Source organism: Equus quagga, chromosome 16 (genome assembly GCF_021613505.1).
Source record: "Equus quagga isolate Etosha38 chromosome 16, UCLA_HA_Equagga_1.0, whole genome shotgun sequence".
NCBI classification, from domain to species: Eukaryota; Metazoa; Chordata; class Mammalia; order Perissodactyla; family Equidae; genus Equus; species Equus quagga.
This window is the reverse complement of record NC_060282.1, coordinates 48,351,852-48,379,224: the sequence shown is the minus strand read 5'-3', so window position 1 is coordinate 48,379,224 and position 27,373 is coordinate 48,351,852. Positions and strand designations below refer to the sequence as shown.

Genomic DNA, 27,373 nt, shown 5'->3' with positions numbered 1-27,373 from the left:
AGATGATACTGTTATGATTTGTAACAGAGGCTTCTTTTTGGTTTTTTCCCAGATCCCCAGACTTCAAGGGAGATTTTTGATTTTGCGTTAAAGGCAATTCGTCCTCAGGTAGGATTGATATCACTCTAATTCTTTTATAGTTGAGACTTGTGATTGTCAAACATTGATGGTAAATTTTTTTTTTTTAAATAGATTGATCTGAAGAGATATGCGGTGCCCTTAGGTGAGATTCTATGTTTAATGAGATAGAATATTTCAGATTATTAAAGTCTTACGTAAACTTTTGCTTAAATTACAAATGAAAGTAAGCGTGATAACATCTGTGATTCATGTGCAATTATTTATAAGGAGGCTTTTGGAAACTTTGCACTTTTTGCACACAAACCCTGGTTGAGATGGGCACACTTAGATTACATGATTTAACAAAAAATTACTTTAGAGCATCTTTCAGGGGATCCAGATTATTTGATTCTGACTTTATCTAAATAAATCCTGATCCTTCTTCTGAGCTTTGTTTTGGGGGTTAGTGGCCAAATCGTGGGCCTGTTAATTCAAATGGAAGTTGGTGGCATCAGAGCTCTTACAGGGTCCCTAGATCCTTGTTGTGTAATGATACTGGATCTTCATCACCAGTTTTAATTTTAACATAGTTTAAATTTAACATAGTTCTTTGTTCTGCCTTTTGTTTTCCTATTGTAAATATAACAATTTTTGCAATTGCAGCTGGTTTATGCTTATTTACCCTGCATGCATCTCAATTTAGCACCTGCCTTTTGGAGAACTACGTTTCTTTGTTTGAAGTGCTGTCAAAATGGTGTGGCCATACAAACATAGAATTGAAAAAAGCCGCACATTCAGCTCTGGAGTCTTTTCTGAAACAGGTACTACAAATTCAACTTGCATTTAAAAGTATTTTTTCCATGCAAAAAATTAAATTCCAGTCTTTTGCATGCACATTTGGGAAATGAATAAAAGTTGATTCATTAGCTTTTGTAGTATTTAAAGAAAGAAGCTTGTTTCTTGATCAGCTGCATGGGTAGCAGCACAACTAGAAGAAAGCTAGGAAGATGCCAGATGTGATCAGGGCCTCAGAGCCAAGATTGGGGCAAGTCTAATGGACAGAAGAAGTAGCAATGAGGAGATGGAAGGAAAGGAGAGCTGAGAGGCCAGGGCTCCTTTGCTTTGGGGGCAGCCTGGTGGAGGTGAGGGCACTCATCTCCTGGGAGCTAAGGATCAGCTGGCATGTTAAGATAAGATACTTGTGTTTCCTGTTACATCAAGAGCAAAGAGAGCCTGTTTCCCCTGTGTTTTTTCCATCTAGATGGGGTGTGGTTGCAGAATTTGAACGTGTAAGTTTGAAAACGTGTTATCAATTAGCTAAGGAGAATGTGCTTGTGATTGTAGTTCTGAGCGTCCAAAGGTATCTGGAAATTCCTGCTGTTCAGGCTAGGTGTTATGGAATCAGACTCTTTGGGTTGGCTATGATGGAAAATACTGAAGATTCACAACAAAAGTTTTGTCTAGAGCAGTGTTAGAAATGGTGGTTAAATTCAGAAGCTAGTCCTCAAAGACCCGAAAATACTGAAGAGTCACAACAGAAGTTTTATCTGAAGCAGTGTTATAAGTAAACGGTGATTACATTCCCATGGTAGTCCATGAAGACCTATCTGAACTGTGGTGCAGATAGTATTTCATTATAAGGATATGCCATGGTTTGTTTATGGACATTTGGGTTATTTCCAGTTTTGAGCTGTTTTAAATAAAACAGCTAAGAACATTCATGAGCAAGTATTTTTGTGGGCATATGTTTTCATTTCCCTTGATAGAAACCTAGGAGTAGAATTGTTGGGTCACGAGGTAGATATATATTAACTTTACAAGACACTGCTAACCCCTTTCCAAACTTGTTGCACCATTTTCCATTCCCACTAGCAATGCATAAGAGTTCCAGTCACCCCTACCCACATCAACACTACTGTTGTTGGTCTTTTTAATTGTAGCCCTTCTAATCGGTGTATATTGTTACCCTACTGTGGTTTTAATTTGAATTTCCCTAGGAGTATGGATGATGATCTTTTTCCCCTGTGGTTATTAGCCATTCTTATATCTGTTTTGTGATGTATTCATTCAGATATTTTGCTTATTTTAAAATTAGATTATATGGGGGGCTGGCCCCTGGCCGAGTGGTTAAGTTCGCGCGCTCTGCTGCAGGTGGCCCAGTGTTTCGTTAGTTTGAATCCTGGGCACAGACATGGCACTGCTCATCAAGCCACGCTGAGGCAGTGTCCCACATGCCACAACTAGAAGGACCCACAACAGAATATACAACTATGTACCAGGGGGCTTTGGGGAGAAAAAGGAAAAAAATAAAAATCTTTAAAAAAATTAGGTTATATGTCTTTTATTAATGAGTTGTAAGAGTTCTCTATATAATTTGGATATAAGTTCTTTTCTATAGATAATGCAAATAATTTTCTTCTGTGGCTTGCCGTTTCATTTTCTTAGCAGACTCTTCCAAAGAGCAGAGGTTTTAAAGTTTGATAAGTGCATTTTACCAGTTTTCTACCTGGCTCTTCCTTTCTGTGTCCTCCTTGACAATTGTTTGCCTATCCTAGATTGCAGAGGTTTCTTCTTAGTTTTCTTCAAGGAGTTTTGTAGTTTATAGTTTGAGCATTTACATTTAGGTCTATAATCCTTTTTTTTTTTTTTTTTTTGGTGAAGAAGATTGGCCCTGAGCTAACATCTGTTGCCAGTCTTCCTCTTTTTGCTTGAGGAAGATTGTCCCTGAGCGAACATCTGTGCCAGTCTTCCTCTCTTTTGTATGTGGGATGCCTCCACAGCATGGCTTGATGAGTGGTATGTAAGTCTGCGCCCAGGATCCGAACCTGTGAACCCTGGGCTGCCAAAGCGGAGTGTGCAACCTTAACCACTACATCACCGGACCAGCCCTTTGGTCTATAATCCATTTTGAATCAGTTTTTGTGTATGGTGTGAAGTAGGAATTGAAGTTGATATTTTCCCCCCAGCTTTTGGTTTGACCACCATTAGCTGAAGACTTTTTTGTCCCCATTGACCTTGGTACCTTTGTTAAAAATCAGTGGGCCATATGAGTGTGGGTTTGTTTGTGGACTCCTTGTTCCATTCACCTTTGTGTCTGTCCTTATATCAGTACCTCACTCATTGACTCCTCTAGCTTATTAAAATCTTGAAATTAGGTGGTGGATGTCCTCCAGCTTCTTTCTTCTTTGCCATTATTGTTTTGACTATTGTATGTGTATTTTTTAATTTAAACATTACTCCTTTGGGAAAGAAACTTTTATTTTTTTATTCAGTAGGTACTGGGGGGCTTTGGGGAGAAAAAGGAAAAATAAAATCTTTGAAAAAAACTCAAGAAACAAAAAACCTCTTTTGTGCATATGTTTTCCTGCATTGTCCTGGTCTCTTTCAGTCCCTATCTCTGGGAAAGACACATCACATATAATAAAGTCTCATTTAAGAGAATGTCTCTTTTGAACTTGATGGAAACTCAGCAGATCGAAACAATGGTTCTTTATGACTAAAAGCAATTGTATGGAATTATAACAACATGTTGATAATATTTAATTAAGCAATTCTAGCCTTCTCACATTTGTATAGATTTCTTTGTTTTCCAAAAAGTAAACATTTGCTTTTGTTTCTAAAAAGTAAATATTATGCAATTGCAGGTTTCTTTTATGGTGGCAAAAGATGCAGAAAGGCATAAGAATAAGCTGCAGTACTTTATGGAGCAATTCTATGGAATCATCAGGAACATGGATTCAAATAGCAAGGATTTATCAATTGCAATTCGTGGATATGGACTTTTTGCAGGCGTATGACTCCTTAGTTTACTCTTATCTTTTTAATTTCATTTGAGTGTTTAAAGGAACATAATTTATCGCATTTTTAAATAGTATCTTACACTTCTGAGAATATTGTTATTTGCTCTCAACTTGTTTTTTCAGTGCTTACTATTTACTGTAATTCTGTATGTGTATTATCTCAAATCGTCATAACTCTCTTAAGTGCTTTTAGGAGTATTATTTCACTTTACAGATGAGGAAACTGAGACCTGGAGAAATTAGGTAACTTCTCAAAGGACACATAGTTAATAACTGACAGAACCAAAACGTAAATTCAAGTCTGAAGTGTAGAAATACTTTGTTTTTCTACTCTGCTATGCTGTCCCTTATGCTTATCTTATGAGATAAAATTGTAGTTGATATCACTCCACATGTTAAAAAGAATTCTTTTGACAGGTATATTTAAAAATATTGAGAATAGCATTTGTTATTTCCCTTTTAATGGATCTCTATGACTTCTACTTTACAGAGACTATCACTTGCCACCTCTCTTTCTGCAAATCTGCCCATCAATGTCTACTCCCCTGTTTCAGGGAAAGAGAGTCCCTCTTTCCAGCCTTCCACTCTTACTACTCATTCCACCTCCGATATTTACGCATTTGTTTCCAAATTCTCCCTTTCCCTTGTTTTTTTTTAAATCTTCATCTCCATGCGTCTCTTTTGACACCTTTAAATATACTTAGGGCAGAAGAAACAGTATGTGAGAAGGCTCAGAGGTAAATGAGAGCCTGGACTTTTCAACTTTATATACTAGTATGGTCTAACCAACTTCACCTTGTTCACTGTGGTTAGATAAGTCCGCAGTGTAGCTAGAGTGTGACAGAAAAGGAAGAAGGGAGAGGACTCTAAAATGATAAAGCAGTCAGATCCTCGAGGAGGCTAGACTACATCTGAAGCCTGAAGAAACCTTTGGGGAATCTGAAGTTGGGTAGTAGCTTTATCAGATATGTGAGTTATAAAGGTGTCTCTGGGTGTAGGGTGCAACGTGGTGTACTAGTGGATTCCAACTGAGTTGAGTTCTCAGTCTCTTCCTCTGCGCAGCTAGCCTCGTTGGGGCAGGGACTACGTCTCATTTGTCTTTGATACCTACTGTCTAAATAGTGCCTACAATATAGCTGATGATCAGTAGATGTTTTGGGTATGAATAAATATTTAGAATGTAATTACAGATTATTTTAAAAAGCATCTTTATAAGATATGCTGTATTTTATATCTGTATTTCTTTTCCATTAAAAAGCTTGTTAATATTCAATTTATAATTGTGTGGCTTAACACAACACCTTAAATATCATTATTTTGACATTGATAAGATTGATAAAGACTTTTGTTTTACCTTTCCTAAAGCCTTGCAAGGTTATAAATGCAAAAGATGTTGACTTCATGTACGTAGAGCTCATTCAGCGCTGCAAGCAGCTGTTCCTCACCCAGACAGATACTGTTGATGACCATATTTACCAGATGCCCAGTTTCCTCCAATCTGTTGCAAGTGTCTTGCTTTACCTTGATACAGTAAGTGAAATGGTTAATTACACTGAGCACAATTTAAACTATTTAATCTCAGTTCTTCAAATAACTTAATGGGGTCATATGAGTTGTATGCATTCAGTACAGGCACCATTGTGATCTGGGTCACATTTTTTAATTTATTTTTATTTATTTTTTGAGGAAGATTAGCCCTGAGCTAACATCTGCTGCCAATCCTCTTTTTGCTGAGGAAGACTGGCCCTGAGCTAACATCCATGCCCATCTTCCTCTACTTTATAAGTGGGACATGTGCCACAGCATGGCTTGTAAGCCATGCCATGTCCGCACCTGGGATCCGAACCGCAGAACCCCAGGCCGCTGAAGCAGAACATGTGAACTTAACTGCTGTGCCATCAGGCTGGCCCCTGGGTGACATTTTTAGTTAGTGTTTTGTGTCAATAGAATTGTTGTCTTGAAACTTGAATTTTTGTTACCCAAAGCAGGAAAAATTATTTGTTACTCTGTCTTTCTAAAAGATTAAGATTGCTGCCTGGGGTAGAATTACACCTTAGGTATCATTCAGACATTTTTTTTTTTAAATAAGAATTTATTATTTATTTATTTATTTGGTGAGGAAGACTTGCTCTGAGCTAACGTCTGTTGCCAATCTTCCTCTTTTTTCTTGAGGAAGATTAGCCCTGAGCTAACATTTGTGCCAATCTTCCTCTACTTTGTATGTGGGATGCCTCCACAGCATGGCCAATGAGTGGAGTAGGTCTCCTGGCTCCTGGGATCCAAACCTGCCAACTTGGGCCACCGAAGTGGAGAGTGCAGAACTTTAACCACTTAGCCACAGGGCCAGCCCACTCAGTCAGACATTTTTATTCTGATTTTTTTAATACAGTCACAATAATAAATGTTAAACTGATTAGCAGATTAGTTTTTTCATCTATCTAATATGTATCTAATCGACTTGTAGTTACTTTAAGTATTCTTATTATTCCTATATTTATTTATTTCTTCCCCTAACTTTAGTTTGCTCTCCATTTCTCGTAGATTCCTGAGGTGTATACTCCGGTTCTGGAACATCTCATGGTGGTACAGATAGACAGCTTCCCACAGTATAGTCCAAAAATGCAGCCGGTGTGTTGTAGAGCCATAGTGAAAGTTTTCCTAGCCTTAGCAGAAAAGGGACCAGTTCTCTGGAATTGCATTAGTACTGTGGGTAAGTCTGGAATTCACTCTTGTTTCTATGGTGATGAATAATGAATTCTTAACATGTTGTTTGATGCAGATAAAGAACATCTGGTTGCCAAATTCTTCTGTATCTTTTGATGCATTTTGGAGAACTAATTTTTTGATGGACCCAAATCTCCCTTTTCCATGCTTTCTTCTCTTTCTTTTGCGTCTGAATCTTAATAGTTCAAAATTTAAAACCAAAGATATTAACAAATTAGAGAAAAAATTGAGAGGTAAAGTTATATTAAAAAAAATAATGGCTGTCATTTTTGTTGAGTGGTTGTATTTTTCAGTGTTTCCTACATTTTTGTTTTCATTTTCTTTTTTCAGTGCATCAAGGTTTAATTAGAATATGTTCTAAACCAGTCGTCTTTCAAAAGGTAAATTCTGAATCTAGTTATTTGAAAATTAATCTTTTGTCACTGTGAGTTAGAAATGTTGCTGGGCTTTTTAGTTTGTAAATATGCAAAAGTGGCCTTTTTAGTTGTTAGTCATGTTTTTAGCTGTGACATTTTGAAAAATGTAGGAAGTAATACCTCTATATTTTTCCAGATGAAAAACCTTCCCCTAAGTTATGAAACATCTTTAAACATAACTTTACTATTGTGTACACATTTTTACAAAAACAACATTTTCTCTCTTGAAACTCTAGGACAAAATACTTAGATGTATTACAGGAGTTACTTGAAGTTTCAGGAAATAGCATGAGATGAGAGATTGACCTGTGTAAGAAAGTGAGATAAATGATTTATAACACATTCCTTTTGTATTGTTTTGAAATATTTGTTAGTGCATTACTGTTTTAGTCCCAATTAGAAATGTCATGACTTTTTTTTAGCTTGCTTTTTTATTATGCTTTCATAATATACTATCTTCTTCAATCAAATTACAGTCTCCTACTGGTGGCTCTTATAGCTTAAAAATTCTGAAAATCAGAAATTTCTAGCATCAGTGTTTAGTTTATAAATCCATCAGTAAATATTGGTATGTTGTCTTCCTGCCTAGGGTGCTGGGTCTGAATCCGAAGACTATCATACATCAGAAGAAGCTAGAACTGGCAAATGGAAAATGCCCACATACAAAGACTATTTGGATCTTTTTAGATATCTCCTGAGCTGTGACCAGATGATGGTAAAAATGACAATTTTAAAGCCATAAAAGTACCCTAGTTCCTCTTTATTAGTCACCATAGTTTTACAGTTAAGACTTACTTATTTCAGAATTATGTTTTACTAACTTTTAATAATTGTTTAAAGTACTTCAAGTAATAAAAAATTTAAAAAGTGTAAGTTAAGATAGTTAAAGTTGAGACTAGGAAAAAAACGATTAAAAGGAGCAAAATCATAGAAGTCATTTAAAATTAATTAAGTGCTGTAGCTGCGTCCTTATCTTAGCTTGAAGTGTCTCAGTGCAGTATAGTTGATGCTAAGTTGTTCTAAGAGATCCAGCCTCTTAGGTAACAAAAACATAGTAGTATTATCACCATGGAAGAGCTATTCTCTTTTTACTTGTTAAAGATGAAGATAAATCCAATTGATTTAATAGGTATGAAGAAGATTGGTGCACAGCTATTATTTACATCGTTTATGATTAGGATAGTGCCTCTGCCTGACATATTTCTATCACATGTTTCTTTAATGTCTACTTGAAGCCAGGTGCTGGCCACTATTTTAAAATAGACTTTGACAAAACGTTAATAGTCTAGGAAAAGCAATTTTTGTCAGATAATTCCTGTCCCGTGAAAAATCTTAGGAGTTTTTAGTTCTTTTTTGTTGAGGTAAGATAGTATAGCAGTATTAGTAACTTTACCTAAAATATCTCTTTCTTATGTATGATGTTAGGTATCTGTATATTTTCAGGTTAAGTTCCATAGAGTATTTGACTAAGTAAAGGCCAAGTAATTGGTATATAGTTTTAGACTGGTGGAATAGTTTCACTTTTAAAGAAATGATATTGATACTTTTAAATGCATCTTGAGGGTAGATAGAAATTCATCCATATGTATGTATGCATTTATGTATATATGTTTGTATGCACAACATAATACATATGTGTGTGTATAGCATAGATATGTGGGTGTACACATATACAAATTAATTGGGGAAAATCATTTGACAAGCATTAGCCTACATCTTCTCATTCACTACTGTGTACTTAGTGAAGTATTTGTTACATGATTGGATAAGTCGTATCTGACTGAAAAGATATTGTCCTAATAATTTAGGACGGTGTCTACATTTTGCAGCTTGAAAACTTCCACGTAAGTCTGCTATAGTTTACGTAAAAGTTTCCATAGTATCTAAATATGCATGTACATCTTTGTGCATCTGATGCTTATTTAATACTCATACTGATACTTTTTTGTACAAAGTTTGAAGTTTATTGTTTTGCTTTATTTAAAGGATTCTCTTTTAGCAGATGAAGCATTTCTCTTTGTGAATTCCTCCCTTCATAGTCTGAATCGTTTGCTGTATGATGAATTTGTAAAATCAGTTTTGAAGATTGTTGAGAAATTGGATCTTACACTAGAAAAACAGAATGTTGGGGAGCAAGAGGTTAGAAGTTTTTGTCAATAATAAGTTTTCATCATTTTTATACCGTCTCTCTTTGCATATAAATATTCAGGTTAAAATAGTACATTTGTGGCATATTGCAGGAAATTGGTTTCTTCACCGTTAATATGTGTTGTTGATAGTTTTCCATTTGAATAGCCTAATGTGTAGAAAATGTTATCACTAGATTATTCAAAAAGTAATTTATATGTTTAATATGTTAAAACAGCCTTTTTGAAAAGTTATTTACTGTTTACTAGCCTTGCTACTCATTCCTTAGCAATAGTAAAGACTCAAATCTTATTTTGTGTGGAGGTGACTTTTTGCAGTAGGATAGGGAAAGCTAAGGAAACTCTAACTCTGGGTGAAAAGTATTAAATGTGTTCTTGAGATAGTAGAATATAGACAAGAGACAGAAAAGGAATAACACATCCTCCCTTTTTTCTGTACCCAGTTTTCCTGGCCTGGGTGAAAGATAAATCATAGCTTAAGGCTGCCAGCTAGAAAGTGTTCTACTCTTGTCTGAGGAGTTTTGATAAAAAACACTATGATAATAGAACTAATGTCGAAGAGCTTGAGTTCCACTGGGAAACATCTAGTTTACTTTTGAGCCTCATGATTTTTTTTTTTAGACTAGGTTATGCTTGTTAGAGTTAGTGCATAGGTACTTCTACTGCAATACTGTGGAGTTAGACAAGAAATAATGGGGAGGATATGCAGAGGATAAAGGAAACAGGAAAAGGCCATTTGTCACATCACTTTATTGCATTCGTAATGTTCAATGTTTTCTGCTGGTTAATGGGAACACCAATGTATGTTTTATTGCTTTTTATGCTTTGTGTATGTCTAGAATAACTTCATTAAAAAACTTGCCAAAAGAGACTTACTGGAACTATGTCAGCCAACAAACCTGCTTCTGAGAACACATGTCTTTATCATTTTCTTGTTTTCAGGGGCTTCCCTTGCATTTTCTTTCTCTTGTTTTCTGTTCTCTTTTGTTTCCTGCCCTTCTTGCTTAATTCCAACAGGTCAACTGTCAGCTCTGTTAGCACTTGCCAAATAAAGCCAGTCTCCAGCCCTATCCTCCTTTACAGCTTCTAGTCTGTATTTCTAACTACTTGCTTAACATTTCTCTCTGTATTTGATAACACCAACTTAATATGTTAATATTGTTAATATTACATAGAACTGTTATTCTTCTGTTTCTTACTGTGAAAACTCCAAGTCGCTATTGATACTTTCTATGTTTTGAAATCCTACCTCTGTCAAGGCGTCATTGCTAGCTCCTTCAAGAAATGATGCCCCCCCCCCCATGTGTTTGTACTATTCTTTTTTCACTTCCCATGTGTTCTCTTATTTTCCATCATTTTTATCAAACTGTAAGCTCTTGAGGACCCATCTGTTCTTTTCTCACTTTTGCGTTTCTTCCTCATAGCATCAGGCCTTGACTGTGAAGTCAGTTAGTCAGTTATTTGTTGAATGACTGTGTGATTGAATCGTATACTGTTTGTTTTGGTACAATTAATTTTTAAGGATGAAACTGAAGCTACTGGTGTTTGGGTGATCCCGACTTCAGATCCAGCGGCTAACTTGCACCCTGCTAAACCTAAAGATTTTTCAGCTTTCATTAACCTGGTGGAATTTTGCAGGTATTTAAAAAAAAATTCTTATTTAAGAGTGAAAATTATCAATTGTTGGCTGTTATATTCCTATAATATAGGAAAATCACTTAAATATACGTAAGAAATGAAATAGCAAAAGACTTAGCTATCGCTTTCATGAACCTAAAGTATATCTAAATGTACCAACTTAAAATTATCATTATTTTTATATTTAAAATATCCTCAGGTATGGAATAAAAGGAATATAGATGTACCTGAAAATGTTATGTAATGGAATAGTAGACCTGTTTGATTATGTCTCTCATAATTTCATAGCTGAATAAAAATATTAATATGATAAAAGTTTCTGCATTAAGCTTTTAATTTGTTTTTACAGAGAGATTCTTCCTGAGAAACATGTAGAATTTTTTGAGCCATGGGTTTACTCATTTGCATATGAATTAATTTTGCAGTCTACACGGTTACCACTCATCAGTGGTTTTTACAAATTGCTTTCTGTTGCTGTGAGAAATGCCAAGAAAATGAAGTATTTTGAAGTAAGTGTTTTTTGGAGGATTGAATATTCCTGTTTTTTTTAGATTGCGTGAGCATGTATAAGTACATTATAAAATAGGAGATTATAGCATATTGCAATTTTAAGATCTAATTTTATCTGTATTTTTAAAAACTGATAATGTGAATGGCAATTCAATGACACTCTTAAAAAGTTAACTACTAGCATTTTCTGTTCTGATTTACAAGTACCTGGCTAATTATGTTAGATTAACTGAGATTCTCAAAGTGTGGTCCTAGGACTAGCAGCACCAGCATTACTTGGGAGATCTCATGCCCTCTCCAGACTTATCTAATCAGAAACTCTGGGTTCAGGTTCTGGGCAAGGTTCAGTAGTCTGTGCTAACAGGCCACCCAGGTGCTCTGTGGCTAGTGAAGTTTGGGAATAGCTAGATTAGTGTACCTAAGGTTCCAGTCAGTCTTGAGCAGTCTGACTGGTTAATACAGGGTGAGCAGATCTCTCCTCTCATAGGTGTATGTAATGGAATCTGAGGAAGGGGGAATGGACTTAGCCAGGCCTGTGGCTTTTGACTAGCCATCTACTTCCCACTTCATGCTCTGTTTTTCGCTGGCCTCTGCCTGAATTGTTTTCAGAGCCAATATTCCTTCCCCTCTGCACAAGAGCTTGGCAAAGTGAACGCTGATTCACCCCTTGGAAGAAAGGCTGGGAACTGCTGGATTAGGACACAGAATTACCTGATTATTGTTCACTGTACTAATTTACTGTTTTATTCAACAGGGAGTTGGTCCAAAGAGTCAGAAACAGTCTCCTGAGGACCTAGAAAAGTATTCTTGCTTTGCTTTGGTTGCAAAATTTAGTAAAGAGGTAATTTTTAAATGATTTATCATGGGTTATTTAAAAATGAATGTATGTTGAAAATAAAATCCTAGTGATCATAAATAATGTAATTACTTAAAAATTGGTTTGTTTAATCCAGATTGGAATTAAGGGATTAAAAAACACTAACAAGGGAAATCCTTATGCTTCAAAAATCCCTTGAGTTTTCTTAAAATAATTTGAGTGATGACAACTCAAAATTAATAGATTCTTTAGCTTTTTCATATAATGGGAATTAATTGCTTCAACAAATGAACTTTTCCTGGAGATCAGTGCTTCATTTGTAAATGAACATGTCCATATCATATAAAGGCTACATGATCATTTTTCATACTTGAGAATATGGTAAATATTTTTTAGTTGATTTTCAAATTGTAGACTCTATTCAGGTACACAGTGCTATCTTTCTCTTCTTCTTTCTTGTTAAGGTATCAATTAAAATGAAGCAATACAAAGATGAACTTTTGGCCTCCTGTTTGACCTTTATTCTGTCCCTGCCTCATGACATCATTGAACTTGATGTTAGAGCCTACGTTCCTGCATTGCAGGTAGAAGCGTTGTCTTGAGCAAATCCATTTCTTCACACAATGTTATGCTTCCTAGAAAACATGGAAAAATCAAGGTCTTGCTCTGGCAATCACAGCAGGTGCTTGCCCATCAGACACCCCTGGTCTGGTTCAAGTTCTGCTTCTGCCACTTAGTAGCTTTGGGACTTGGGACACCTGGCTTGGCCTCTCTGAGCTTCCCTTACAGGTAGATGGGAGGATTAAACCTTGCATATGTTGAAAGTCTGCAGTGTAATACCAACCATGTAGATTGGTAGTGCTTGTTTTCCTAATAATGACCTTGCCTCCAGCAGTGTCTGGTGCTCTGGCAGTACAAAGGTTTATTCATTAGAAACCACAATTAATTGGTGTTTTTTTCTTTAAATCTTAAATTCTCCGTTTCAGTTTACCTTGTTTGTATTAACATATAGATGGCTTTTAAACTGGGCCTGAGCTATACTCCATTGGCGGAAGTAGGCCTGAATGCTCTAGAAGAATGGTCAGGTTACATCTGCAAACATGTAATTCAGCCCTATTATAAGGACATTCTACCCAGCCTTGATGGATATCTGAAAACTTCAGTCTTATCAGGTATGGTTTAGGAGAATTATGATGTATATCTGAAATAAAATGACAGTGCTATTTGTATTTTTGCAACTTCTGAAATTTGAACCCAACATATTCAAAATGTGTTTGATCAGTATTTTTATAATCTCCCCAATTTATTTCAGCTTAATTGGGACATAGGAACTATAACTGAGGCATTAAATCTGTTTTTAATTTTATTCACTTATATCCTACCAGGATTTATAAAATCTTCAAGGGCAAGTCTCTATCTTAGATATCTTGAACTCCTTATACCTCCTAATACACTGCCTTGCAAAAAACTTTTGTTGAATAAATCAAACGGAAATTAAAACTGTAGGAAAACTCAATAGTAATTTTATATTTTGACCTAAGCTCACTTGATTTTCACTGGTTTTTCAAATACAACTGATGAAGCACTAATGTTAGCCAGTTGAGAATAATTGTCACAGAAGAAGTAGGTTTGGGAAATGGTTCAAAGAAAAATTCATCTGGCCAGGCGAAAGTATTACTAGTCAAGAAAAGTAGTACCTGAACTTAAGGGGACCAGATTTACTTGAACCAGAATGAGAAGGAACATTGTTATCAGATGGAATCAAAAGAAAGATTCACTTTGGAGACAGATGTTGAAGTATTGGTAAGAATTTAAACTTGACTATCAATGTAGAAAATCAAGTATTATTTTGTAAAGTTTCATCTATGTAAATCATTACTTTATTGTTCAATTTAAATATTGTTGGTTTGGAAACATTAAGTGAAAGGTATGTACAAATTTCATTCATTATGTCTGGTTTTTGTTACACCCTTGATATGTATTCAGAGTTCATGAAGAAAGAGTCACAATTTTGGGAGATTTTTCTGTAGATGATAGTAATAACAAATATTGTTTAGAGATAAAAAATACAAACTAATTAACGTTTACAGCTTGTGCAGGCTTTTAAAATTCACGTTACATAAGAAGTCCTGCTATTTGAGTAGGTCATTAAAAATACATGGATTTAGTTAAAAAATGTATCTAGTAGCAAATATCTTTTTGGTACTTCTATTTGTATTTTTGAATTTAATTCTATCAGCTCATTGAAAAGATTTGTGTCCATTTTAAAATTAATAAGGGAAATTACTGTGATTCTTTTAAGGAAAGGATTTATCCATTGATAAATATGTGTACTCTAGATGATTAGAAGATAGGGAAAAGCAGAGAGTAAGTGAAATTAAGTAACAAAAGAAAGTCCGTAATCTTTAAGACAACCACTATTTTTAGTAACGTTTTATGTGATCATATCAAACTTCCAGAACCATTGCATTAATGGTAAAAAGAACTCCTATATACTCTTTATCCAGAGTCACCAGTTATTAAGATTTTGTCATTTGTAGTATTATTGCATGTACTTTCTCTATATATATTGTGTGATAATTATATATATGTGTGTATATTTATGCATGACTTTTTTTCCTGAACCCTTTGTGAGTAAGTTGCAGGCATCATGGATATTTATGCCTAAATACTGCAACATATGTTTCTTCAGAGCAAGGACATTCTTTTATATAACCACAGCATCATTATCAAAATCAGGAAAAATAACATAGATACGTTACTCTTCTCTAATCTACAGTCCACCTATAAATTTTTCAGTTGTCCCATTAATTTCTTGTATAGCCATGTTTATAGCTGTACTTTTCCTGGTCCAGAATTCAGTCTAAGACCATGTGTTGGGTTTAATTGTCACAACTCTTTATCCTCTTTTAATGTGGGATAGTTCTTTAACCTTTCTTAGTTCTCACGACATTGATGTTTTTGATTACAGGCCATTTATTTGTAGAATGTCATTCAATGTGGGTTTGACTAATGTTTTCTCATGGTGAGATTCAGCTTATACCTTTTTGGCAGAAACACCAGAACTGATGCCGTGTCTTCCTCATAGCATCATGATGGCAGTTGGTGCCATTGCCAGTTGTGTTCATTTTGACCATTTGATTAGCAAGTATCTGCTCCATCTTTTCAAAATTGTGGAGTGACTATTTTTCCTTTTGTGTGAGTTAGTCATCTGAGGTCCTCTTCCTCTCCTCTTCCTGAAGTGTTCAGTCCTCAGGCCTTTAGGTGGTGCCGAGGGAGGTAGGTGTTGTGGTAGCTGTGGTACTCCTGAGGAACATGAGGAAGGCAGCCTGGAGGGGTGGCCTGGCATGGGGGTCAGAGCTGGAGCAGGATGGGGGTACCCACATGTTGGGGCAGCCTTGTGGGGTATGGGGATCCAGGCAGGGTAAAGAGGGAAATACATGAGGGATGATCAAATAAATAAATAGAGTAAGGATAATAGAAGCTAGGTTTTTCACTATTAGAAAAGGAAGTTACAAAAAGAGAAAGAAAAAACTAAAGTGAACCTATGGTGTTGGATAGGAGGTGGATATGTCAGTGTGAACTCATGATCCTTCCTCCTTCCCTGTCTTTCTCCTTCCCTGTCTCTCTCCTTCCCCCTCTCTCTGGCTTTCTCACTCACTCACTCACACACACAAATAGACATGCACAATTATATATGCATACATATGTGGGTAAATAAATGTAGAAATAAAGATGAAAGCTTGTGTGTGTAGCACAGACATATTCTAGTTCTATCCATTGAAAGGGCCTGCCTAGAAGTAGTGATACCTTAACAGTAATGAGCAGACCTAGTGCCCAGATCATGGTTTCTAAATGTCATTTTCCACTAGAAGGAACCAGAACCCCTTGGGAAAATGACTGATTCCAGCCTGGGATACAGAAAATACAAGATGAACCTAGAATATTGTATTTTCTGAAACATAAATCAAGGAAGTGAGTATGATGGGCAAGTGTCACAGGCAAAATTTGGGATAATTTGAGCATCACAATAAATTATTCTAGAAAGAGATTATACTGTATTGAATAAAATAGGAATTTTTTTTTGCTTTTTGGTAAGAAGATTGGCCCTGAGCTAACATCTGTTGCCAGTCTTCTTCTTTTTCTTGGGGAAGATTGTCGCTGAGCTAACATCTGTGTCAGTCTTCCTCTATTTTGTATGTGGGATGCTGCCACATCATGGTTTATAGGTCCGCACCTGGGATCCAAACCCACAAACCCTGCACCCCCAAAGCAGAGTGAGTGAACTTAACCACTACACCACTGGGCTGGCTCCCAAGAATTTTTGTTTTGCTTTTTGTGAGGAATGTTGGCCGTGAGCTAACATCTGTTGCCAATCTTCCTCTTTTTGCTTGAGGAGGATTGTCTCTGAGCTAACCTCTGTGCCAGTCTTCCTCTATTTTATGTGGGATGCCACCACTGCATGACTTGACAAGTGGTGCTAGATCTGTGCCCAGGATCCAAACCTCCGAACCCTGGGCTACCAAAGCGGAGCATGTGGCCTTAACCACTACGCCACTGGGCCAGCCCCAGGAATTTTGTGTTTTTTAAAATCAATTTGTTTTTATTGAGGTAATATTGGTTTATAACATTATATAAATTTTAGTTGTACATCATTATATTTCGACTTCTGTATAGGCTACATAGTGTTGACTACCGAAAGTCTGGTTTCCATCTGTCATCGTACAGTGTGGCCCTTTACCCATTTGATCCTCCCTCACCCCACTTCCTATCTGGTAACTACCAATCTATTCTCTATCTGTGTGCTCATTTGTTTGTTTATCTTCCACTTATGAGTGAAATCATACAATATATGTGTGTCTCTGTCTGACTTATTTTACTTAGCATTATACCCACAGGGTCTATCCACGCGGTTGCAAATGGCAAGATTTCATTTTTTTTTTACAGCTGAGTAGTATTCTGTTGTGTGTGTGTATGTGTGTGTATGTGTGTGTATACACACAAACACACTGTATCTTCTTTATGCATTCATCCCATTGATGGACACTTAAGTTGTTTCCAGGTCTTGGCTATTGTGAATAATGCTGCAATGAACATAGAGGGGCATATATATTTTCAAGTTAGTGTTTTCCTGTTCTTTGGATAAGTACCACAAGTGGAATAGCTGGATCATATGGTAGTTCTATTTTCAATTTTTTGAAAAATCTTCATACTGTTTTCCATAGTGGCCCCACCAATTTATGTTCTCACCATCAGTGTACAAGGGTTCCCTTTTCTCTGCATCCTTTCTAACATGTGCTATTTCATCTTTTTTTTACTGAGGTCATAATACGTTATAGCATTGGGAAAATTCACTTGTACATTATTATTTGTCAGTCACCATATATATGTGCCCTTTTACCACTTATGGACACTGCCAACCCCCTTCCCTTCTGGTAACCACTAATTTGTTCTGTTTGTCCATGTGTTTGTATATCTTCTATATATGAGTGAAATCATGTTGTGTTTCTCTTTCTCTGTCTAGCTTATTTCATTTAACATAATACCCTCAAGGTCCATCCATGTGGTTGCAAATAGGACGATTTTGTCTTTTTTTATGAATGAGTAGTATTCCATTGTGTATATATCACATCTTTTTTATCCAGTCATCAGTTGATGGGTACTTGGGTTGCTTCCATGTCTTGGCTATTGTGAATAATACTGCAGTGAACATAGGGGTAAGTCTCTTTGAGTTGTTGATTTCATGTTCTTTGGATAAATACCCAGTAGTGGTATAGCTACTGTGGATAGCTGGGTTGTATGATATTTCTATTTTTAATTTTTTGGGAAGTCTCCATACTGTTTTCCATAGTGGCTGCACCTGTTTGCATTCCCACCAGCAGTGTATGAGGGTTCCCTTTTCTTTACATCCTCTGCAACATTCGTTCTTTTTTGTCTTGGTAGTTTTCTTGACTAATTGCTCTGTCCAAGACCTCTACTACTATTTTGAATAAGAGTGGTGAGAGTGGGCATCCTTGTCTTGTTCATGTTGTCAGAGAGAGATGGCTTTCAGTTTTTCCCCATGGAGTATGATGTTGGCTGTCGGTTTGTGTATATGGCCTTTATAGGTTGAGGTACTTTCCTTCTACACCCATTTTATTGAGACTTTTTGCCATAAATGGATTTTGGATCTTGCCTATTTGCACTGCTTTCTCTGCATCTATTGAGATGATCATATGGTTTTTATTCCTCAGTTTGTTAATGTGGTATATCACATTGATTGGTTTGCGGATCTTGAACCATCCCTGCATCACTGGTGTAAATCCCACTTGATCATGGCATATGATCCTTTTAATGTATTTCTGTATTTGGTTTGCCAGTATTTTGTTGAGAATATTTGCATTGATGTTTATCAGTGATATTGGCCTGTAATTTTCCTTCTCTGTGTTGTCCTTGTCTGGCTTTGGGATCAGGGTGATGTTGACCTCATAGAATGTGTTAGGAAGTATTCTGCCTTCTTCCGTTTTTTGGAATAGTTTCAGAAGGATAGGTATTAAATCTTCTTTGAATGTTTGGGAGAATTCTCCAGAGGAGCCATCAGGTACAGGACTTTTGTTTTTGGGGAGGTTTTTGATCACTGTTTCAATCTCTCTCTTTTTTTTTCCTTTAAGATTGGCACCTGAGCTAACAACTGTTGCCAATCTTCTTTTTTTTTTTAATTCCTTTTTCTCCCCAAATCCCCCTAGTACGTAGTTGCATATTTTAGTTGTGGGTCCTTCTAGTTGTGGCATGTGGGATGCCACCTCAGTGGGGCCTGACAGGTGGTGCCATGTCCACGCCAAGGATCCAAACCGGAGAAACCCTGGGCTGCCGCAGCGGAGCACACAAACTTAACCACTCAGCCATGGGGCCAGCCCCTGTTTCAATCTCTTTTCTTGTGATTGGTCTATTCAGATTCCCTGTCAGAGTTGGTATGGTGTATTTTCATTTTGATTTGCCTCTAGATATATATATATTTTTTTAAAGATTTCATTTTTTTCCTTTTTCTCCCCAAACCCCCTGGTGCATAGTTGTATATTCTTCGTTATGGGTCCTTCTAGTTGTGGCATGTGGGATGCTGCCTCAGCATGTCTTGATGAGTAGTGCCATGTCTGCGCCCAGGATGCAAACCAATGAAACACCAGGCCTCCTGCAGTGGAGCGTGTGAACTTAACCACTCAGCCAAAGGGCCAGCCCCTTGCCTCCGGATATTTTTTTATTTCTGCTTTAATTTCTTCATTGATCCATTGAGTGTTCTCTAGCATGTTGTTTAGCCTCCTCATGGTTGTCACTTTCCCAGGTTTTTTCTTCTAGTTGATTTCTAGTTTCACAGCATTATGATTGTAAAAGATACTTGATATGATTTCAATCTTAAATTTATTGAGACTTGGCTTATTTCCCAACATATGGTCTATCTTTGAGAATGTTCCCTGTGCACTTGAGAAGAATGTGTATTCTGTTGTTTTTGGATCGAGTATTCTGTATGTATCTATTAAGTCCACCTGGTCTAATGTTTCATTTAATTGAACCATTTCCTTGTTGAGTTTCTGTCTGGATGCTCTCTCTATTGATGTAAGTGGGATGCTGAGGTCCCCTACTATTATTGTATTACTGTTAATTTCTCCCTTTAAGTCTGTTAATAGTTGCTTTATGTACTTTGGTCTTCTTGCATTAGGTGCGTATATATTTATAAGTGTTATGTCATCTTAGTGAGTGTCCATTTTGTTATTATATACTACCCCTCTTTGTGTCTCATTGTCCTTTTAATCTTGGAGTCTACTTTGTTTGATATACGTTCAGCAACAGCTGCTTTCTTTTGCTTGCCATTTGCTTGGAATGTTGTCTTCTATCCCTTCACTGCGAGCCTATGTTTGTCTTTAGAGCTGAGATGTATTTCTTAGAGGCAGCATGTTGTTGGGTCTTTTTTTTTAATTAAGGTTATGATAGTTAACAACCTTGTGAAATTACAGTTGTACATCATTATTAGTCATGTTGTAGGTACACCACCTCACCCCTAGTGCCCTCCCCCCACCCCCCATTCCCCTGGCAACCACCGATCAGTTCTCTTTGTCCATATGTTAACTACCACCTATGAGTGGAGTCATACAGAGTTCGTCTTTCTCTGTCTGGCTTATTTCACTCAACATAATACCCTCAAGGTCTATCCATGTTATTGTGAATGGGACGACTTTGTCCTTTTTTATGGCTGAGTAGTATTCCATTGTATATATATACCACATCTTCTTTATCCAATCATCAGTTGCTGGGCACTTAGGTTGGTTCCATGACTTGGCTATTGTGAATAATGCTGTGATGAACATAGGGGTGCATGGGACTTTTGGAATTGCTGATTTCAGGTTCTTAGGATAGATACCCAGTAGTAGGATGGCTGGGTCATAAGGTATTTCTGTTCTTAACTTTTTGAGGAATCTCCATACTGTTTTCCATAGTGGCTGCACCAGTTTGCATTCCCACCAACAGTGTATGAGGGTTCCTTTTTCTCCACAGCCTCTCCAACATTTGTCACTGTTGGTTTTGGATATTTTTGCCATTCTAACAGGTGTAGGGTGATATCTTAGTGTAGTTTTGATTTGCATTTCCCTGATGATTAGGGATGATGAGCATCTTTTCATGTGTCTATTGGCCATCCGTATATCTTCTTTGGAGAAATGTCTGTTCATGTCCCCTGCCCGTTTTGTAATTGGGTTGTTTGATTTTTTTATTGTTGAGTTGTGTGAGTTCTTTGTATATTATGGAGATTAACCCTTTGTCAGATAAATAACTTGTGAATATTTTTTCTCAATTAGTGGGCTGTTTTTTTGTTTCAATCCTGTTTTCCCTTGCCTTGAAGAAGCTCTTGAGTCTGATGAAGTCCCATTTGTTTATTCTTTCTATTGTTTCCCTCATGTGAGGGGTTATGGTGTCCGAAAAGATTCTTTTGAAGCTGATGTCAAAGAGCGTACTGCCGATATTCTCTTCTAGAAGACTTATTGTTTCGGGCCTAATCTTTAGGTGTTTGATCTATTTTGAGTTTATTTTAGTAAATGGTGAAAAAGAATGGTTGATTTTCATTCTTCTACATGTGGCTGTCCAGTTTTCCCAGCACCATTTGTTGAAGAGACTTTCTTTCCTCCATTGTAGGCCCTCAGCTCCTTTGTCAAAGATTAGCTGTCCATAGATGTGTGGCTTTATTTCTGGGCTTTCAATTCTGTTCCATTGATCTGTGCATCTGTTTTTGTACCAGTCCCATGCTGTTTTGATTACTGTAGCTTTGTAGTATGTTTTGAAGTCAGGGATTGTGATGCCTCCAGCTTTGTTCTTCTTTCTCAGGATTGCTTTAGCAATTCGGGGTCTTTTGTTGCCCCATATGAATTTTAGGATTCTTTGTTCAATTTCTGTAAAGAATGACATTGGAATTCTGATTGGGATAGCGTTGATTCTGTAGATTGCTTTAGGTAGTGTGGCCATTTTAACTATGTTTATTCTTCCAATCCATGTGTGTGGAATGTCTTTCCATCTCTTTATGTCGTCGTGGATTTCTTTCAAGAAGGTCTTGTACTTTTCATTGTATAGATCTTTCACTTCCTCCTTTAAATTTATCCCAAGGTATTTTATTCTTTTTGTTGCAATTGTGAATGGGATTGAGTTCTTGAGATCTTTTTCTGTTAGTTCATTGTTAGCGTATAGAAATGCTACTGATTTATGTATGTTGATTTTATACCCTGCAACTTTGCTGTAGTTGTTGATTGTTTCTAATAGGTTTTCTATGGATTCTTTTGGGTTTTCTATATTTCTTTTTTTAAATCCATCCAGCCACTCTGTGTCTTTTGATTAGGGAACTTAATCCATTTACATCTAGAGTGATTATTGATATATGAGGGCTTAATAGTGCCATTTTATCCCTTGTTTTCCATTTGTTCTGTATTTTGTTTGGGTCTCGTCCCATGTATTTCCTACTGCCAATTTAGTGTGGAGATTTTCTATGATGCTTTTCACAGTTTTGTCTTCATTTATCGTTTGTTTCTCTGTTCTGAGTTTTTGTTTAATGGTTACCATGAGGTTTGTGTAAAAGATCTCATAGATGAGATACTCCATTTTCTGATAGCCTCTTATTTCCTTGGTCTAAGCAGGTTACATCCCTTTCATCTTCCCCATCTAAGTTATTGTTGTGAGAACTTATTCCATTTTGGATTGTGAGTTTGTGAGTAAAATGAAGTTACGGTTATTTTTGATGTTTTCCTTCCCTTTATCTTTAATGTTATAATTGTTAGCTAATGTTTTCTGATAGAGAGCTGCAATTTTCTCATTTTGTCTGTCTATTGATAATCTTCTTGCTCAAGGCTTTGTAAACCCTTTCTTTTTTTTTTTTTTTCAGGTATGAGGGCTTTCTTGATCATTTCTTGTAGGAGGGGCCTTGTGGTGAAGAACACCCTCAGCTTTTATTTGTCTGAGAAAGTTTTTACTTCTCTATCATATCTGAGTGATAGTTTTTCTGGATAGAGTATTCTTGGGTGAAAGTTCTTGTCTTTCAGTATTTTGGATATATCATTCCACTCTCTCCTTGCCTGTAAGGTTTCTGCTGAGAAAGCTGCTGAAAGCCTGATTGGCTTCCTTTCTAGGTTATTTTTTTCTGCCTTGCTGCCCTTAACATTTTTCCTTTGCCATTGACTTTTGCCACTTTTACTAATATATGTCTTGGAGAAGGTCTTTTCACACTAAAGTAATGGATTTAAAAAAAGAAATATAGAAAGGAGCTCTGTTAGCTTCATTTACTTGTAATTCCAGCTCCTTCCCCAGGTTTGGAAAATTCTCAGCTATCATGTCTTTGAACAAGGTTTCTGCTCCTTTCTCCTTCCCTTCTCCCTGTGGAATACCTATAATCCTTATGTTGCGTTTCCTGATTGAGTCAGATATTTCTCCGAGAATTTATTCATTTCTTTTTAGTCTTAGTTCCCTCTCCTCCCTCTGAAGCATTTCATTATTTATGTCCTCTAAATTGCCAGTTCTGTCCTCTAATATCAGCTCTGTTTTTTAAGGATTCCAGATTTTTCTCAATCATTGTGTCCTTCATCTCCAGCATTTCTGATTCTTTTTTTATAGTCTCAATCTCTTTATATGAAGAATTCCCTATGTTCAGAAATTTTATTCCTGAGTTAATTGATCTGTCTTTCTGAGTTTTCTTATAACTCCTTGAGTTTCTTCATGATAACTATTTTGAAATTTCTGTCATTTAGATTTTAAATTTCTGTGACTTCAGGTTTGATTTATGGGTACTTGTCATTTTCCTCCTGGTCTGGAGTATTAATATACTTCTTCATGCTATTAGATGGGGTGTACTTTTGCTGTCCCATAGTAGTAGTATCTGGTTGCCGATTCCATCTGCCATCACTAGGGAGGCAGGAGCTGTGTTTTCTGAGCCCACTGTGATCCCTGGCAGTTTGCCTGTTTGTCGGAAGCTCTGCCAACAGGACCTATCTTTGTTTGCCCTCAGGCTGCTGCTGCTTTCCACACATAGGCGCAGTAGCTCTGGTGGGTGTCCCCTGTTTTGGCCAGCCAGCTGAGCTGGTGTGCCTGGCCGGGGGTTGGGGCCCTTTCTTTTGTGCTCACAGTCCCATGTGCTCCCACTCTGCATTCACTGCCTGTCCTCCTGGGCTGCTCAGCCTGGTGGGGCGCCCCCATGATGACTAAGCTGCCTCAGTGTGGAGCATTTTTATGGGCTGGGAGGCTACTCCAAGAGTGAAAGAGTTCCTGAAGAGGGCTACCTTTTCCCTTGTCTCTCAGAGTTGCATGCCAGCTGCTGCATGCTGTCCTGTGCCCTAGATCACTTCCTCTCTGGAGTGACAGAAGATCTACTTACCTCCTTCTACTCACTCCTCAGGTGTCCAACACCCCCAATCTCTGATGTCTGGCTGTGTGGAACTCTGAGATGTCTGTTGTGTTGTGTGAATGGCCTTCTTTGGTTTATGAGTATCCTTTTCATTGTATCCTAGTGGGGAGAGACTAAGAGAAGAGCTCAGTCTGCCACGATGCTGATGTCACCCCCTGGGCCTTTTTCTTTCATGTCTTTTTAATGTTTTTCTTTGGTGAGAAGAATTGGCCCTGAGATAAACATCTATTGCCAATAATCCTCTTTTTTTTTTTCCTCCTCAAAGCCCCAGTACATAGTTTTATATCCTCGTAAGTCCTTCTAATTCTTCCATGTGGGATGTCACCACTGCATGGCTTGATGAGTGGTCTGTAGGTCCATGCCCAGGATCTGAACCAGTGAACCCTGGGCCACTGAAGTGGAGCACATGAACTTATTGCCAGGGCACTGGGCTGGCCCTTCTTTCATGCCCTTTTTTTTTTTTTTTTTGATTTTTCTCCCCAAATCCCCCAGTACATAGTTGTATGTTTTAGTTGTGGATCCTTCTGGTTGCGGCATGTGGGACACTGCCTCAGCATGGCCTGATGAGCGGCTCCATATCTGTGCGCAGCATCCTACCTGGCGAAAACCTGGGCTGCCGAACTGGAGCGTGCAAACTTAGCCACTTGGCCATGGGGCCAGCCCGCATGTCTTTTTAATAATAGCATTCTGATGGGCATGAGTTGATATCTCATTCTGGTTTTGATTTATGTTTCCTGAATAATTAGTGATATTGAGCCTGTTTTCATGTACCTGTTGTATATCTTCTTTGGAAAAATGTCTGTTCAGATTCTCTTCCCCTTTTTTAATTAGATTATTTGTTTGCTGCTGTTGAGTTGTATGAGTTCTTTGTATATTTTCGATAGTAACCCTTTATCAGAGAAATGATTTGAAAATATCTTCTCCCATTTTGAAGGTTACCCTTTTATTTTGTTGTTGGTTTCCTTTGCCATGCAGAAGCTTTTTAGTCTGATGTAGTCCCATTTCTTTATTTTTTTCTTTTGTTTCACTTTCCTGAGGAGACATATTTAAAAAGATATTGCTAAGTCTGATGTCAGAGAGCATACTGCCTATGTTTTGTTCTAGGAGTTTCATGGTTTCAGGTCTTACCTTTAAGTCTTTAATCCATTTAGAGTTAATTTTTTTTCAGGTAGTTTTTATTGTTTATGATAGTGTAGAGTCTTGTGAAATTTCTGTTGTACATTATTGTTTGTCACTCGTGTTGCAGGTGCACCCCTTCACCCTTCCCCGCCCCCCACCCCCCTTTCCCCTGGTACCCACTGATCTGTTCTTTTTGTCTACATGTTTAACTTCCTCATATGAGTGCAGTCATACAGAGATTGTCTTCCTCTGTCTGGCTTATTTCACTTAACATAATACCCTCAAGGTCCAGCCACATTGTTGTAAATGGGATGCTTTTGTCCTTTTTATGGCTGAGTAGTATTCCATTTCATATATATTATACCATATCTTCTTTATCCAATCATCACTTGTTGGGCACTTAGGTTCCTTCCACATCTTGGCTATTGTAAAAAATGCTGCAATGAACATAGGGGTGCATGGGACTTTTGGAATTGCTGATTTCAAGTTCTTTGGACACATACCCAGTAGTGGGATGGCTGGGTCATATGGTATTTCTGTTTTTAATTTTTTTTTTTTTTTAAACTTTTATTTTATTTTATTTTATTTTTTATTTTTTTGTTAATGTTATGATAGATTACAACCTTGTGAGATTTCAGTTGTACATTTTTGTTAGTCATGTTGTGGGTACACCACTTCCCCCTCTGTGCCCTCCCCCCACCCCCCCTTTTCCCTGGTAACCACCGATCAGATCTCCTTATCAATATACTAACTTCCACCTATCAGTGGAGTCATATCGAGTTCGTCTTTCTCTGACTGGCTTATTTCGCTTAACATAATACCCTCGAGGTCCATCCACGTTGTTGTGAATGGGCCAATTTTGTCTTTTTTTATGGCTGAGTAGTATTCCATTGTGTATATATACCACATCTTCTTTATCCAATCATCAGTTTCTGGGCATGTAGGCTGGTTCCACGTCTTGGCTATTGTAAATAATGCTGCGATGAACATAGGGGTGCAACGGACTCTTGAGATTTCTGATATCAGGTTCTTAGGATAGATACCAAGTAATGGGATGGCTGGGTCATAGGGTATTTCTATTTTTAACTTGTTGAGAAATCTCCATACTGTTTTCCATAGTGGCTGTACCAGTTTGCATTCCCACCAACAGTGTATGAGGGTTCCTTTTTCTCCACATCCTCTCCAACTTTTGTCACTCTTGGTTTTGAATGTTTTTGCCAATCTAACGGGTGTAAGGTGATATCTTAGTGTAGTTTTGATTTGCATTTCCCTGATGATTAGCGATGATGAACATCTTTTCATGTGTCTATTGGCCATATTCATATCTTCTTTTGAGAAATGTCTGTTCATGTCCTCTGCCCGTTTTTTGATCAGGTTGTTTGTTTCTTTGTTGCTAATCAGTGTGAGTTCTTTGTATATTATGGAGATTAACCCTTTGTCAGATAAGTGGCTTGTAAATATTTTTTCCCAATTAGTGAGCTGTTTTTTTGTTTCAATCCTGTTTTCCCTTGCCTTGAAGAAGCTCTTTAGTCTGATGAAGTCCCATTTGTTTATTCTTTCTATTGTTTCCCTCAACTGAGGAGTTACAGTGTCCGAAAAGATTCTTTTGAAACTGATGTCAAAGAGTGTACTGCCTATATTCTCTTCCAAAAGACTTATTGTTTCGGGCCTAATCTTTAGATCTTTGATCCATTTTGAGTTTATTTTAGTAAATGGTGAAAAAGAATGGTCAATTTTCAATCTTTTGCATGTGGCTGTCCAGTTTTCCCAGCACGATTTGTTGAAGAAACTTTCTTTTCTCCATTGTAGGCTCTCTGCTCCTTTGTCAAAGATTAGCTGTCCATAGATGTGTGGTTTTATCTCTGGGCTTTCAATTCTGTTCCATTGATCTGTGGACCTGTTTTTGTACCAGTACCATGCTGTTTTGATCACTGTAGCTATGTAGTATGTTTTGAAATAGGGGATTGTGATTCCGCCGGCTTTGTTTTTCTTGCTCAGTATTGGTTAGCAATTCGTGGTCTTTTGTTGCCCCACATGAATTTTAGGATTCTTTCTTCTGTTTCTGTAAAGAATGTCATTGGGATTCTGATTTGGATTGCAGTGAATCTGTAGATTGCTTTAGGTAGTATGGACATTTTAACTATGTTTATTCTTCCAATCCATGTGCAAGGAATGTCTTTCCATCTCTTTATGTCATCGTCAATTTCTTTCAAGAAAGTCTTGTAGTTTTCATTGTA

At 37.1% G+C, this 27,373-nt stretch overlaps 1 protein-coding gene across 1 annotated transcript in view; it reads left to right on the top strand.

The window, feature by feature from the left end:
* The window catches only part of PRKDC (protein kinase, DNA-activated, catalytic subunit), a 215,989-nt gene that overhangs the window by 13,585 nt on the left and 175,031 nt on the right, over positions 1 to 27,373 (top strand). Inside the window, exons 8-21 of the mRNA XM_046641859.1 lie at positions 53 to 108; positions 193 to 223; positions 724 to 881; positions 3,705 to 3,851; positions 5,226 to 5,390; positions 6,402 to 6,570; positions 6,915 to 6,964; positions 7,590 to 7,715; positions 8,987 to 9,139; positions 10,670 to 10,785; positions 11,135 to 11,294; positions 12,050 to 12,136; positions 12,577 to 12,696; positions 13,125 to 13,284. Of these exons, the coding sequence (XP_046497815.1) occupies positions 53 to 108; positions 193 to 223; positions 724 to 881; positions 3,705 to 3,851; positions 5,226 to 5,390; positions 6,402 to 6,570; positions 6,915 to 6,964; positions 7,590 to 7,715; positions 8,987 to 9,139; positions 10,670 to 10,785; positions 11,135 to 11,294; positions 12,050 to 12,136; positions 12,577 to 12,696; positions 13,125 to 13,284 (1,698 nt within the window). The remainder of the gene's footprint in view (positions 1 to 52; positions 109 to 192; positions 224 to 723; positions 882 to 3,704; positions 3,852 to 5,225; positions 5,391 to 6,401; positions 6,571 to 6,914; positions 6,965 to 7,589; positions 7,716 to 8,986; positions 9,140 to 10,669; positions 10,786 to 11,134; positions 11,295 to 12,049; positions 12,137 to 12,576; positions 12,697 to 13,124; positions 13,285 to 27,373) is intronic.